Genomic DNA, 15,026 nt, shown 5'->3' on the forward strand with positions numbered 1-15,026 from the left:
CTTTTACAAATATGAATTATTGCCATTAATTGCCTTGAAGTATACTTTAGTTTGTGATGGTTAGAAAACCCATGATAACATGAGTCCATTTGATAGTGAAATTTTATTATGTTATGAAAAAAATTAGTTAACCAGATTATAATATGCAGATTTTATTCCATTGTGAGAATGGTTCTTCTAGTGGGTTGGTTTAAGTCTCGTCAATAGTTTATACCCCTCTTCCCCCAAATAAATCCAACCCAACCTACCTCCTTCCACACTATAATAGATTAACTAAAATTTTTGTTAATACACTTGTGATTTCAATTACAGATGTGGATGCCACTTGCAGTGACTTTAATTTTGGAACAGCTCTGCATATTGCTGCATATAACTTGTGTGCAGGTACTGTGAAATGCTTGTTGGAGCATGGAGCAAATCCTGCATTTAGGGTAAGAGGTTAAATTAAAAGTGAAAAACATTAAAAAGAATTAAAACATCTAACATTATCTCCCAGAAAAGAGTTGAAACTGGATGTTGTTGTGGAACTCTTATATGAGTAAATAATTTATATTTTTTTGTGGTGCATATAAAGAGTAATAATGATAAACTTTTATCTCAAATAAGTTTAAGGCACAGCAGTGAATTTCAGTCCTTTTATATTGATAAGCTCTACTAGCCTTACTTTCATTCAGCTAAATAAAATACTCTTTAGAGTTTATCATCTTTGAGTTTAAAAGTATCTTTCATTTAGGCTTCTGTTTTATTTATAAAGCCTTTAGCTGTTAAATAAAAATGCATATATTAAAGTTTATATTTCTACGCTAAACAATATTTTAAATTCTTTTGGAAAGTTTTATTTCAGACAGTCTAAAAAAGGCCTATTTAAGAATGGAGTAAACCATTGAAATTGACAAAGAAAAAATTTATTTTTTCACGATCAAGTTACATACTTAACAAACTTAACACACAAGACTGAACTTCATAAACTTCAAATTGTTCGATATTTTATTGTCTTCACCAAAGTGGCTATGCATGTTCTTTTCTGTTGCATTAATGGCAGTGACTTGCTCTGGCAGGGATTCTTCGCTGGGTCTGTGCATTCTCTTGAAGTGGCAGCAGTGGGCAGTGCTAGCAAAAGCCTCTTCCCCTTCTCTTTTCCTTGCTTTCCTGTTTTGCCTTCCCTCCCCAGTTCTTTGCCACTTTTCTTTCTGTTTAACCCCATTAATTATTTAATCAACCCCTCTGTTCCTCCTACCCTCCCTCCATCCTTCGTGCCCTGTTGTTTATTAGGCACTGGGAGAATACATGCGTCTGGGAAAATACATAGCACTGGGACAATAAATGTGTCTCTGTCTCAAATAAAATGTCGTCTACAGGGGGGAACAAACCAGAGAGCCGGCAGATTTATTGTAGCATGTCGAGTTGAGTGTGTTAGAATGGAGGACGGGCGGGGTGTGGCACAGAGTGTCATGGGGTTGCATGGGAGGGGAGTTTGTCCAAGGCTTAGAAAGCCTGCTTCCTGGCATAGGTAAACTTGAATACTTAAACAGAGTTTAGAATTAACCAGGTACAGGAGGGAGCTGAGAAAGGCCCGTTAGGCCGAGAGTGGAGTGCACAAAGGCCAGGAGTTGATTGGAGTGTGAAGGTGATAGGTGTTTGCTTTTGCTAGTGCAACTCTTGGCAAGACCCCATTACTGGAGAGAGTATTTTGAATCTAGTAAGATGCAGTGAGGTATGTCATGGAGGTAAATTACCAATTCAAGCCCAAAATAATTAATAGATTTTACCCACTTTTGGTAGTTAATACTTAAAAAAAAAAGATATCTACATGTGGGTCAGCAGTAGCCCTTGGATCAGACCCTAACTTAGCCACTACTTTAGAAGAAAGTGGAATCTATAATCATGAACAAGTCTTCTTATGTTAACATGACATCATTATTATTTTATTAGTATTTAGTATTTTTTAAACACTGAAGTTTTAGTTGCTATATTTTATGTAGGAATAAATAGAAGTGTGTGACTTACTCTAGCAAGGTGAGGACTTAAAAATCTGAAGTAAATATTCATTGTAAAAGTAGCCTGCAACTTAACAGAACAGGTTTGTTGATTTTAAAAAAGTTTTTTCGCTTCCTTCTTTTTCTTAAGAGTACATATTAGCACCATAGATAATTTTCTTTATATTTTGTACTTTGAAATTGGGGAATCAAAATAGTTCATCAGCATCCCCCAGATTTGATAACATGTCTTCCTACCATATTTTTACTTAGGACCAAACTGACTTGAATTTTAAAATAAAAAATGTGAGGCCCTTGCAAACTAAGTGTTCTAAAAGCCTCATTCTTTTATCCACGTGGGTCATTTGAAGATAATTACCAGAGGAGAAGAAAAGGGAAGAAGGTTTCTGAGCCAAAGAATTTTGGTTCATCTCATTAAGAGAAGATTAGAGTCTGGAATCCTTCTGCTGAAGTCTGAGTTTTTGGTTAGGGAGCATAGAAGAAAGAGGGCTTGTTTGAGGGAAGGACGGCATGGAGCAGAAGAGCTGAGAGTCCAGTGGTTGCTGAATGTGGGCTGCGGTGTCGTCTCTGCAGTAATCATGGAGATGACGTTGAGCCATCACTCAGTCATCTCTCCTTGCCTAAGTCTCCTAATTGGCAAACTGGAAATGGTAGTAATATTTTACTTGTTTAGTTGGTCCTTCCTGCTGCAATAAAAACAAATTTGTAACAGGCAAGGATTTTTATCTCTGTTATTCACAAGGTTTTTCTTGATGTGATAACCAAGTGAGAATCTATGGGGTAGAGTTTTGCTTATATAAACACCATGCAAATGTTAGTGGGCCCGGTGACTGACCATTTTTTTTTTTTTTTTTTGCTGCAGGATAAATCCCAGCCCCAATTTTAGAAGTGTTGAAACTATGGATTCTGTTCTCGAAATCTGAGTCGCACCATGAGTGGGCAGGGTGGATCAAGGTCACGGAGCCCAGGTGGAGGCTCAGGAGACCAGTGGGAGTGTCGAGTCCAGGGTTGGGAAGCCAGGCAGTCCCGTGACTTCTATCTCCAGAAGTGCCTTCTCCAGGCACGCCACCCACTAACAGCCTGAGCTCCTGCTCTTCCTTCAGTCTGGACTGCCATCACCACCAGCTAACCTGCCCCATGTTCCCTCACCTCCCTAGGCCTCTGCACCAGTGCTGCTCAGCACCAAGGCCTTCTCTGCCCCTGGGTCCATGTTCCTCTTCTCTGACTTGTTCTTCTCTCTGCCACTTTTCACCCTTTGATGCACTATACATTTTATTTATGTGATTATAGTCTGCCCCTCACTAGGCTGTGTGCTTTTTGAGGGTGGAGCTATTGATTTCTTCACTGTGTGTGTCTTTAGCACTTAGAATGGGCAGGTAGTAGGTGTTTAGTGAATATTTTTGAATAAATAAATGATCGATGAATTTAACGTAAGTTTTTTCCCAGAATACTTTTAGGTGGCCATGTAGAGCTCTGAGCCGATATGAATTGAAAAGTTTCTCTTTGTCTGTAGAATGACAAAGGGCAGATCCCCATTGACGTTGTCCCAGACCCGGTCGAGATGCCCTTGGAAATGGCCGATGCCGCGGCCACTGCTAAGGAAATCAAGCAGATGCTGCTGGATGCAGCGCCTCTGTCATGTGATCTCTCAAAGCCTTTGCTTCCAAATTATGATCGTGTTACTAGCAAGGCGATGCTGACGTCACTTGGCCTGAAGCTGGGGGATCGTGTTGTTATTGCAGGACAGAAGGTATGATAGTAGCTGCTATCTCTAAAGCCATGCCAAGGTCATGATGTGGCTTATGTGCCAAGGGTGCAATGTGGCTTGGGGTGTTTTTTTGTTTTGTTTTTAAGTTCAATGTGTAGGTAGAAAGATACTTAATGGAAAACACGAGATTTAGGTGCACGGTTACTATAAAGTATAACTTAAGAATATAAACTGTTAGTCAAACTGAATAATGAAGGCATCTGTATTTAAATGGGAGAAAATTGGAGGGGCTGAGTGAATTTACAGGCTTCCAGTCTGCAGGTTTCCCCTTGCAGCTGCCTCTTCCTCAGTAGTGGTTCTCCCACAAATTACTGCTGTATAAAAGTGCAGCAAATGTGACTCTCACTGTTCCTGCCTTAGTTGTTAAGTGCATATAGATTTAGGATTCTTATGCCTTCTTGGTCCATCAACTCTTTTATCAGTATTTAATGTCTGTTTTTATCCCTGGTTATATTTTCCTTCTTTTGAAGTCTGCTTTGAGTGAGTGCTTTTTAAAGACTTCTGTGATAAAGTTACAAGAGTAGAAAATTTAAGATTACAAGTAATACTCAAAAGTTACCCTGATTTATATTTCTTTAGGTTGGAACATTGAGATTTTGTGGAACAACTGAATTTGCAAATGGACAGTGGGCTGGCATTGAGTTGGATGAACCAGAAGGAAAAAACAATGGAAGTGTTGGGAAAGTCCAGTACTTTAAATGTGCCCCCAAATATGGTAAGGTAGATACCACCTAATTTGATGAGAATTAATTTAAAGTAATACAGTTTTACTCTTTCATTTTTAAAATTTTTTTTATGGTTGAATTTCATCCATGACTGAGGCACAGCATTTAATGACCCATTTCAACTATTTCATAGACTTTTTCTTTTCTTTTTTTCATTTATTTTTTTATTGCAGGATTATGCTTTACAGAATTTTGTTTTCTGTCAAACCTCAACATGAATCAGCCATAGGTATACATATGACCTCTCTCTTTTGAACCTCCCTCCCATCTCCCACCCCATCCCACCCCTTTAGACTGATACAGAGCCCCTGTTTGAGTTTCCTGAGCCATACAGCAAATTCCTGTTGGCTATCTATTTTACATATAGTAAGTAAGTTTCCGTGTTACTTTTTCCATGTATCTCACCCCTTTTCATTATTTTTTAAATAAAGCATTCTCCCTGGTTATAAATGAATGAAGAAACTGGCCTTTTCTTACTGAGCAGTCTTGTGGCTGATAGAGTCTGTCTTACTAGGAGTGCACCCAGCTCTGTGGACCTTCCTGAATCCTGCTGGTGGTGGTGTCATGACTGAAGGAGGGCTTTTATTCTCTATTAGCAAAGAACTACAGTACTCTGCTGCTGCTAAGTCGCTTCAGTTGTGTCCGACTCTGTGCGATCCCAGAGACGGCAGCCCACGAGGCTCCCCCGTCCCTGGGATTCTCCAGGCAAGAACACTGGAGTAGGTTGCCATTCCCTTCTCCAATGCATGAAAGTGAAAAGTGAAAGTGAAGTTGCTCAGTCGTGTCTGACTCTTAGCGACCTCATGGACTGCAGCCTGCCAGGCTCCTCCGTCCATGGGATTTTCCAGGCAAGGATACTGGAGTGGGTTGCCATTGCCTATCTAGAGGCTGAAAAACTTGAAAAATTAGAAAAGCAAGTGAGGCCAACTTTATTACTGTGCTTCTGAGCTGGAATGATTCTTTCTCTGACCAATGTTTGCTTAATTTTATTTTCTCTGTTTCTTTCTCTCTCTCACACACACACTGACACATTGATTTCTAATTGCTTTTGTCACTTACTATGTTGAGAATATTTTCCCATAACGTTAGTGTCCCTGTTTGCACAGTATTTCATCTTGCAGCTCGATAGGGAGGCAGTACAGGATAGTGTGTGAAGAGTACAGACTTTGGAGCCTGATGGCTGGGGTGTGAATCAGCTGTTCTCCCTACCAGCTATGGGACCTTCTTTCTCTTCTTGTGTGCCTGTTTTCTTCTGTAAATTGAGAATAACAAACCTACACAGTTCACGTGAGAGTTAAATGTGTTGATAAATATAGAAAGCACCTAGAAAAGTGCTTGGTTCCCTGTAAGCACCTGAAAAATGTTAACTACCTGCTACCTGTTACAAATGTATCAAATGGGGGATCGTGTTGTTACTGTAGGACAGAAGGTATGATAGTAGCTGCCATCTCTAAAGCCATGTCCAAGGTCACGACATGGCCTCTGTGCCAAGGGTGCAGTGTGGCTTGGAGTGTTTTTGTTTTGGAGCCTGGCCATTTGGGAAACTCACCAGTTTCCTTTCATCATACACTTAAGCTGGAGCCTCATTTTTGGCTCTATTAAAATTTTTCTTTATAAAAAATGTCCATGATATTAGATTTAAAAAACATTAAAAAAGGGGAAAAAATGTAAAATTGCCTGTATATGTTTTCTGTTTATTTTTTTCCACAAAATTTGGGTTATAAGTAGATAGTCGGCATTTTTAACTGACATCCTATTAGAATTTCTATAAATCTTTAAATATTTTTTGAAAGTATGATTTTTCATATGATTCCATTTCCTTTAATTTTTCTAATTTGGTAGGTGAAATTTGTTTGAATTCATATTTCTCTTGATTGTGGTGAAGTGGAATGTCTAAAATGTTCTGTTGTAGCACATGTATTTTTTGTATTGTGTTGGTAATTCCCAAGAAATAATTACTCATATTGTTTGCCCATTAAAAAATTGGGATATTAGTGTTATTTTAAACTGATAATAGTTTTTAAAATATGAATACAGGTTTAAAATGTTAAGCCTTTATATTTACTATAGATATTTTGCCTAGTTTGTCATTTTCCTTTGAACTCCATCTGCAGTGTTTTTGGACATGTAATTTTATGCAGTTAAAAAAGACTTTTCCTTTATAATTTCTTAAAATTGCTTTTATGCTAAGGTAGGTCATTCTTCCTAATCCAAGGATTCACTATAGGTTATATATTTTATTCTTTTGAATGTGTTTATTTTTAAATACTGTATTAGTCAATTAATTTGGAGTTTATTTGGTTAGTTGCATGAGGTTAAGAATTTAATTTTCCTCTATTAGCTAATTTTGGCAACTGTCCAGCAGACTAAAGGCAAGACCAAAACCATTAGCAGCAGAGAGAGCCGATGCAGATCAAAGCCCTGGGAGAGGCTTAGACTGTAGCAGAGTGTGTGTGGCCTCCCTAACCCCGTCATCCCAAGGAGAGGCATGCATGATTAGGACAGAGCTGGATCCCCAAGGACCCTTCCTCCATTCCCCTTTACATATTTAAACCGCACGTTGTGGGGCCAGGGTCATGTGTTGGATTATACAGAAATGGGCATAGTCCTTCCTGCCAAGCCAGCTCAGCAGTCTGAGCCCAGTCTTTGCTACACTACTTGAGGTGTGGGGAGCAGGAGAGGTGGAGCACCCCCTGATGAAGCAGAAGCCAAAGGTTTCTCAGCAACAGGTTTTTTTTTTCTTCTCTGTAAATCTATCCTTTTCCCTTTGACTTGTTGTGCTTCCTTTAATATGAATTAAGTTCTTCTAAATGCTACAGTCGTTTCAGGATTGTTTTGTTCCATTGATCTGGTAATTCTAGCACATATTAGATTTTTTAATTATAGAAATTTTATAACAATGTTTTAAAAGATGTTTTTTTAGAGCAGTTTTAGGTTCATAGCAAAATTGAGAGGAGGGTACAGAGACTTCCTGTAAACCTCCTGCCCCACACATGCACGGTTTCCCCTTCATCCACATCCCTTCACCAGAGGGTACATTTCTTACAATTGTTGAATCTACATGAACACATCGTAATCACTCAAAGGGCATAGTTTGCCTTAAGATGCACTCTTCATGCTGTGTATTCTGTGAGTCTGGACAGATATATAACGGCATGTATCCAGCAATGCCATATTATAGAGTATTTTCACTTCCCTCAAGATCCTGTGTGCTCCACCTATTCAGCCACCCTCCCCCCAGCCCCAGGCCCCTGACAGTCAATGATTGTTTTACTGTCTCCATAGTTTTGTCTTTTCCAGAATGTCGTAGAGCTGGAATCACACAGTATGTAGCCTTTTAATATTGGCTTCTTTCACTTAGTAATTTGCATTTATATCTCTTCATTGCTTGATGGCTCATGTCTTTTTAGCACTGAACAATACTCCCATGGTCTGGAGGTATCACAGACTTCCATTATTTCTCCATTCACCTACTAAAGGATATCTTGGTTGCTTCTAAGTTTAGGCAACTATGAAAATTTTATAATAATTTTCAATATTTGATAAACCTATTTTTATTCCTTTTAATAATTACCAAAGTAAACACAAATGCCTAGTTTAAATTAGTCAAATTTGTTGTAAAACAATAATGAAACCCTGCCCTGGCTTGCACTTCCTCACTCCAAGTCCCATTCTTTAGAGGCAAGAATGATTTTTACTTCTTTAGATGTTATCTTCTGATGTTCATTTCATATTATGACTAATATATTTATAGGAACCTTTCCAATTTTAGACATCTATTGACTTCATACTATGAAGAGAAAGATTTGATATTCTTACTATTCTAAGTCAGTTTTTTTTTTTTTGGTTGACATCTTTGTTTTGGTGGATCACATCCTTCAGTAGCTTTTTCATAGAGGACTCATGGGAAGTAAATTTTTTGAGAGTTTCCATTCCAGAAATGTTTATTTCTACCCTTACACTTCATATGATAATTTAGTGGGATCAGGAATAGGTTGAAATTCACGTTCTTTCAGTATTTGGAAGGTGATACACTATTGTCTAATGCAATTTGGCAAATGTTTTCTGTTAAGGGCCAGGTAGTAAATAATTTTAGATTTTATGGGCCATATTTTAGGTTTTAAGCTGGCTTAAAACTCAACATTCAAAAAACTAAGGTCATGGCATCCAGTCCCATCACTTCATGGCAAATAGGTGGGGAAATAGTGACAGACTTTATTTTCTTGGGTTCCAAAATCACTGCAGATGGTGACTGCAGCCATGAAATTAAAAGATGCTTGCTCCTTGAAAGAAAAGCTATGATCAACCTAGACAGCATATTGTAAAGCAGAGACATTACTTTGCCAACAAAGGTCAGTATAGTCAAAACTATGGTTTTTCCAGTACTCATGTATGGATATGAGAGTTGGACTATAAAGAAAACTGAGCACCGAAGAATTGGTGCTTTTGAACTGTGGTGTTGGAGAAGGCTCTTGAGAGTCCCTTGGACTGCAAGGAGATGCAACCAGTCTATGCTAAAGGAAATCAGTCCTGAATACTCATTGGAAGGACTGATGTTGAAGCTGAAGCTCCAATCCTTTGGCTACCAGATGTGAAGAACTGACTCATTTGAAAAGACCCTGATTCTGGGAAAGATTGAAGGCAGGAGGAGAAGGGGACGACAGAGGATGAGATGGTTGGATGGCATCACCGACTGGATGGATATGAGTTTGAGCAAGCTCCGGGAGCTGGTGATGGACAGGGAGGCCTGGTGTGCTGCAGTCCATGGGGTCACAAAGAGTTAGACACGACTGAACTGGACTGAACTGAACTGATGGGCCATACAGTCTCTTGTTGCAACTCTTCAGCTCTCCTATTGTGGTGAATAAGCAGGCATAGACTATATGTAATGGGTGTGGCTGTGTTCCAACAGAACCATTACAGAAGTAGGTGGCAGGGAGGACCTGGCTCTCCAGCAGTACTTTGCCAGCTCTTATCTTGAGATTCCATGTTGCTATTTACAAGTTTCAGAGTCTTTCTTCTGCTTTTTCCTTTTCCCTATTTTTGGAAACTTCTTTGGAAGCTTTAGTGTTTTTTCTCTCTCTCTTTTTATTCTATTTTTTCTTTAGCATTTATGTTTTTATTTCTTATTAAAATTGTAGTAAAGTTTTAGGAGGAATTGTGGGTAAACAAAATGGGTTATGTTTATCTAGAAATTCATTACTCTTCTGTTTAAAAATAATTCTTCCTTAGATGTTTATTTTTAGTTAAGCCTTATAATTATATGTCAGGATCTGAGGAGAATCCCATCATTGTTTTGATTAGCATGAGATTCTAAACAGGAAGGTTAGCACGTATATGGCACACACTTTCAACTTTGATTGTAACCAATCATTGCTTTAAATTTAGTTTTGCTTCTCTCAAATGATTTAGTTAATTAAAAAAAGCAATGAGGATGAGAACTATAGTTCATTCATTGAACAATGTTATTGTGACTTTAGTGACAAACAAATTTGAAAAATAATTCATAGTCTGCACTCATAAATATGTTTTGGTTTTTGATTTTTTTCAGTCCTTCCTATATCCACACATACAACTTCTCAAAGATATAATCATAATGCAATCAAACTTACAGTTCAGTTTTTGTTTTCTTGAATTTGCTTTTCATATTTTTCTATATTTCTATGTAATTTTTATTGTTCTACTTGTTAATGGTGATGTAATAGTTCATAAATATAGTTGATTCATTCCTTCAACTGCCAAATAATTGTTTTTTCTCTTACTTATAATATTGCAATGTTGGCATATTCAGGTAGACAGTCTTTTCCTCCAATTTGGATTATTTTCTTATAATTTCCAAAAGTGTGATTGGGTCATAGTAGAAAACTAGAAATTGCTTTGATTCTTGAAGTCTGTCTTCTCCTTTATAATATACAAGTGTAACCTTCTTCGTACCTCTTAAATATGAGTATTTCCTTATAGTTAGTATCATAAAGTAAATTAGGGCAGAATTCTTGTCTTCCAGTAAGATTTTACAAACGTACAATCCCACAGTATAGAATAATTTATTTCTTCAAACACTTGACTTGAGAATGTATGTGTATTTGGCAAGGAAAATAATTTAGAGAAAAGAATAGAAGATCAAAGAAAAATCTGATAGTCGGGAGACAGAAGAGAAAAAACACTGTGGAGAAGTCAAAAGATCTGGGAAGATCAGAAGGAAGTACTGTAGAATCCAAGGGAGGAAAGAATGTCAAGCTTAGCAGAAAAGCAGTATAGTTTGCAATTGTTACCTATAAATAGAGCACTCACTTTTTGTTGTCCTTAAAAACCTATTTTAAAACAAGTTGTTCTAATGTATTACATTTTGGTCATAATGTGTCTTTGTTAGTTTAGGTGTAAACACTGAATGGAAATGTATAGTACACATATTATGACTTTATTTTTTCTTCTTAAATGTCTGAGCCAAATAATCTTGGTATTTACAGTTCATATTCACTGTTTCTAAAGTCTGCCTGTTTATATATACTGGAATTTTATGCCCAGAGAAACTTCTTTTTTAATGGAATTTTATACTCTCAGCTGCAGCAGAGAGACTGCCCCCTTCCCCATCCCCACATGCCTCTCCTCCCCAACACACACTGTATTGTTTCTGATTTTCAGATGTTGAGGGATAAGCCTTTGGGGAAGATTATATTTTGTATTCAAAAGTATTTTATATCCCTACTATGTGTCAGGCACTATAATTAGGTACATTGGGGGAATGCAGAGATCAGTAATCTTGAATTTTGTCTTTGAAGTCTGGAAAGGAGATAAAAACAAGGACATAAAAAGTTGTAATATGGGGAAAAATATGCCCTAAGGAGCTATAGATAAAGTGACATGAAAGAACAGTTTTTATACTATATAGCAGGGGTCCCCAACCTCCAGGATCTAACGCCTACTGATGTGAGGTGGAGCTGATGTAATAATAATGGAGATAAAGTGCACAGTAGATGTAATGCACTTGAATCATTCTGAAACCATCCTTTCCACCCCAGTCCACGGGAAGATTGTCTTCCACAAAACCGATGCCTAGTGCCAAAGAGGTTGGGGACCGCTGCTTATATAGTACATTATTATTTGCTGGTATTTAGAAGTAATTATAATGTATAAAAGTATAATTATTAGTTCTACTCATTCCTCTTTTTCCTTAGTTTCACATAGTGCCTGATTATGTGCTTCTTGAATTACTGTGTATGTTGTTAGTCTTGACAACTAGATTGTAACCTCTCTGAGGGCAAGTACTGATTCTTACTTTTTTTCTCTCTCTCACTACAAGGACACCTAGTAGACACTCAAAAAGAACTTAAAGATGTTTTGCTACTGAATGGTTGTACTTGTCCCTTTATTTGAAATGCTTTCAATTGTTTCATATTAAAATTCTGCCTTCTCTCTTAGGTATTTTTGCACCTCTTTCAAAGATAAGTAAAGCAAAAGATCGAAGGAAGAATATAGCACACACTCCTTCTACAAAAGCTGGACCTCTCATCAGGTCCCAGAAAATTGATGTAGCTCACGTAACGTCAAAAGTAAATACTGGTAGGTCAAACCAGAACGTTAGATATCTTGTTTTAATTTTAATCCATGGAATACCTTATATTGCTTCAGACTTTTTGTTTAGCTACCTGTGAAACCTGAATTTATTGCCTGCAAAGTACTTGGTTTATGATTTTAATTCCTAGCAAGAGTATTTCAGATATGTTCCTTCCTTCCCCCCCCATCTATCTCCATACTTTTATCTAACCTCAAAGCTAGACTTTATACCTCTGACAAATATTTATGCAACACAACTAGCTTTATGTTTCTCACCTATTCAAGAATTTTAGTGACTTTTTTAAGATTTTTTTTTGATGTGGACCATTTTTAAAAAGTCTTTATTGAATTTGTTACAATACTGCTACTGTTTTATGTTTTGGTTTTGTGGCTGGGAGGCATGAGTGATCTTAGCTCCTCAACCAGGGAAGGCAAAGTCCTAACCACTGGACCACCAGGAAGTCGCTACTGAGTTTTTTTTTTTTTTTCAGTCAGAGAAAGTCATGACTCTTGAAACTGGCTGTCAGAGACCTTTCACTGATGGAGGGTCTTACTGTTTTGTAGTTGAGCTGTGGTTGATCATGTCTCACTGTCTTTTGTATATATTGTTCTCACTCTTCCCTTCATACTTGTCCCAAGCTCTTTCTTTGCAATGTTTGACTTCTCCCTGAGGTCCGTGCCTTTGTGTACCTCCTTACTCACATCCTGTTTCTCCGTGAGGACCCCTGATGACCCAGATCTCTTTGATCTCTTCATTCGTACCCACACTACCCAGTTGCTATTTGTTACCTTGGGTTTTGTCCTCTGATTGCCTTATCCATGCAGATCTTTGACTAGATCCTTGACTAGATGGACCTTTGTTGGCAAAGTAATGTCTCTACTTTTTAATATGCTGTCTAGGTTGATCATAACTTTCCTTCCAAGGAGTAAGCGTCTTTTAATTTCATGGCTGCAGTCACCATCTGCAGTGATTTTGGAGCCCAGGAAAATAAAGTCAGCCACTGTTTCTATTGTTTCCCCATCTATCTGCCATGAAGTGATGGGACCGGATGCCGTGATCTTAGTTTTCTGAATGTTGAGCTTTAAGCCAACTTTTTCACTCTCCACTTTCACTTTCATCAAGAGACTTTTTAGTTCGTCTTCACTTTCTGCCATAAGGGTGGTGTCATCTGCATATCTGAGGTTATTGATATTTCTACCAGCAATTTTAATTACAGCTTGTGCTTCCTCCAGCCCAGCGTTTCTCATGATGTACTCTGCATATAAGTTAAATAAACAGGGTGACAATATACAGCCTTGATGTACTCCTTTTCCTATTTGGAACCAGTCTGTTGTTTCATGTCCAGCTCTAACTGTTGCTTCCTGACCTGCATACAGGTTCCTCAAGAGGCAGGTCAGGTGGTCTGGTATTCCCATCTCTTTCAGAATTTTCCACAGTTTGTTGTGATCCACACAGTCAAAGGCTTTGGCATAGTCAATAAAGCAGAAATAGATGTTTTTCTGGAACTCTCTTGCTTAGTAGAATAAGCTGTTAAATTTCTTTAAAGAAAAATCTGTTGGGAGAGGGGTGGGGCACTGGGAAAAAGGGAATTAAGAGGCACAAAGTTGTAGTTAAAAAATAAGTCACGGGGATGTAGTGCATAGCATAAGGACAATGATGCTGTTATAACTCTGTAGTGACAGATGGTGACTAGACTTCTTGTGGCAACTGGTTCATAATGTCGTATATAAAAATGTTGTACACCTGAAGCTAATATATTATTTGTGTAGCTATACTTCAGTTAAAAAAATAAAAAGGAAAAATAAATAAATAAGATGATAAATGTATCCCCAGGGCGAAAGAATATCAGTTTGCAACTACAAACTGGAATTATATCTCAAAAAAGTGCTTGTCCCCAAATCAAGAGTTATTTTGCTCCTCAACAGAAAATTACCTTCTAGACAAATGAATTAACAAATTATGTTAATGCTATTTTTAGTGTCAAAAAATAAAAAATTAGCTATTGAAATTTTAATTGGTATTGCATTGAAGCCTAAAATCAATTTGAGAAATGACATTTATGATATTCAGTCTTTTAACTATAAACTTGGGATATCACTTTATTTAATTGGATCCTTAAAAAATATCTCAGTAAAATTTTATGGTTTTCTGTATATTTTGCACTTGTTTTGTTAGGTCTGTTCTTAGGTACTTTGTACTTTTTGATGCTCTGTAAATGGTATCCTTTTAACATGAAGCCCAGAAGTACACAGCAGGTATGGAAGGAAAGCTCGAAGAGGAGCCCTCTATTTCTGGTCTGAGGAGCAGGAAAAGGAATCTCCTACTAGACAAAGTGGAGGAAATCCCTGTTTTCCTTTTCAATTGCTTTTTTAAAAAAAATCTCTTTGGTTCTTTCACACCCTAGTTCCTAAGCAGTCCTGCATGTTGTAATGGCAGCAGGGGATGGCCAGGTACCTAAAACCCCCAAGGGAGGGAACCCTTGTTTTTGGCCGGAGAAACTGTGGTCCTGAGAACGTGGATGGAGTCCCCGTTAGTTTTTCTTCTTTTTTCTCACTGCTTGGCTCTCAGGAGATTGTATGACAGAGCAGAGCAATGAAAGCCTAGGCATTCTATCCAGAATATCAGGAGGAGGGTGCTTTTGGAGACCATGTGAGGAGGGAGCTCAAGAAAGTGCTCTCAGAATGGGGGAGCTTACTGCCAAGCTGTGTGTACATACATCTGACCACAGGCTTTGGTCTGCACAGACCTCCACTGAGATCTCAGGCTGACTGCTGGGTGACACAATGCACAAGCCAGATCTCAAAGAAGCTTTGGGAACCAAACTGACGTTGGAACCACAGTCACAGAAGGTGGGTAGGAATTTCCAGCCTGAACCTAACTGCCTGCTGACTGTCCAGTGCCTGCTGAAACAGAGCAGAACAAAACAATCCACATTCTCCATAGAATTTTAAACAAGACCCAGAGTCCTATAAAATAATGTT

At 37.9% G+C, this 15,026-nt stretch overlaps 1 protein-coding gene across 17 annotated transcripts in view; it reads left to right on the top strand.

Moving 5' to 3' along the window:
• The window catches only part of CLIP4 (CAP-Gly domain containing linker protein family member 4), a 110,608-nt gene that overhangs the window by 27,041 nt on the left and 68,541 nt on the right, over positions 1–15,026 (top strand). For all 17 annotated transcript variants that reach the window (XR_014051840.1, XR_014051847.1, XR_014051841.1 and 14 more), the window contains exons 6-9: positions 313–431; positions 3,511–3,747; positions 4,345–4,480; positions 11,910–12,050. Coding sequence is in view for 8 of the 17 variants with exons in the window: in XM_081484303.1 (XP_081340429.1) it covers positions 313–431; positions 3,511–3,747; positions 4,345–4,480; positions 11,910–12,050 (633 nt within the window). In the remaining 9 variants the exon portion in view is untranslated. The remainder of the gene's footprint in view (positions 1–312; positions 432–3,510; positions 3,748–4,344; positions 4,481–11,909; positions 12,051–15,026) is intronic.

The sequence above is a fragment of the Giraffa tippelskirchi genome, chromosome 4 (genome assembly GCF_054371585.1).
Source record: "Giraffa tippelskirchi isolate mGirTip1 chromosome 4, T2T-mGirTip1v1.2.pri, whole genome shotgun sequence".
In the NCBI taxonomy this organism is placed as follows: domain Eukaryota; kingdom Metazoa; phylum Chordata; class Mammalia; order Artiodactyla; family Giraffidae; genus Giraffa; species Giraffa tippelskirchi.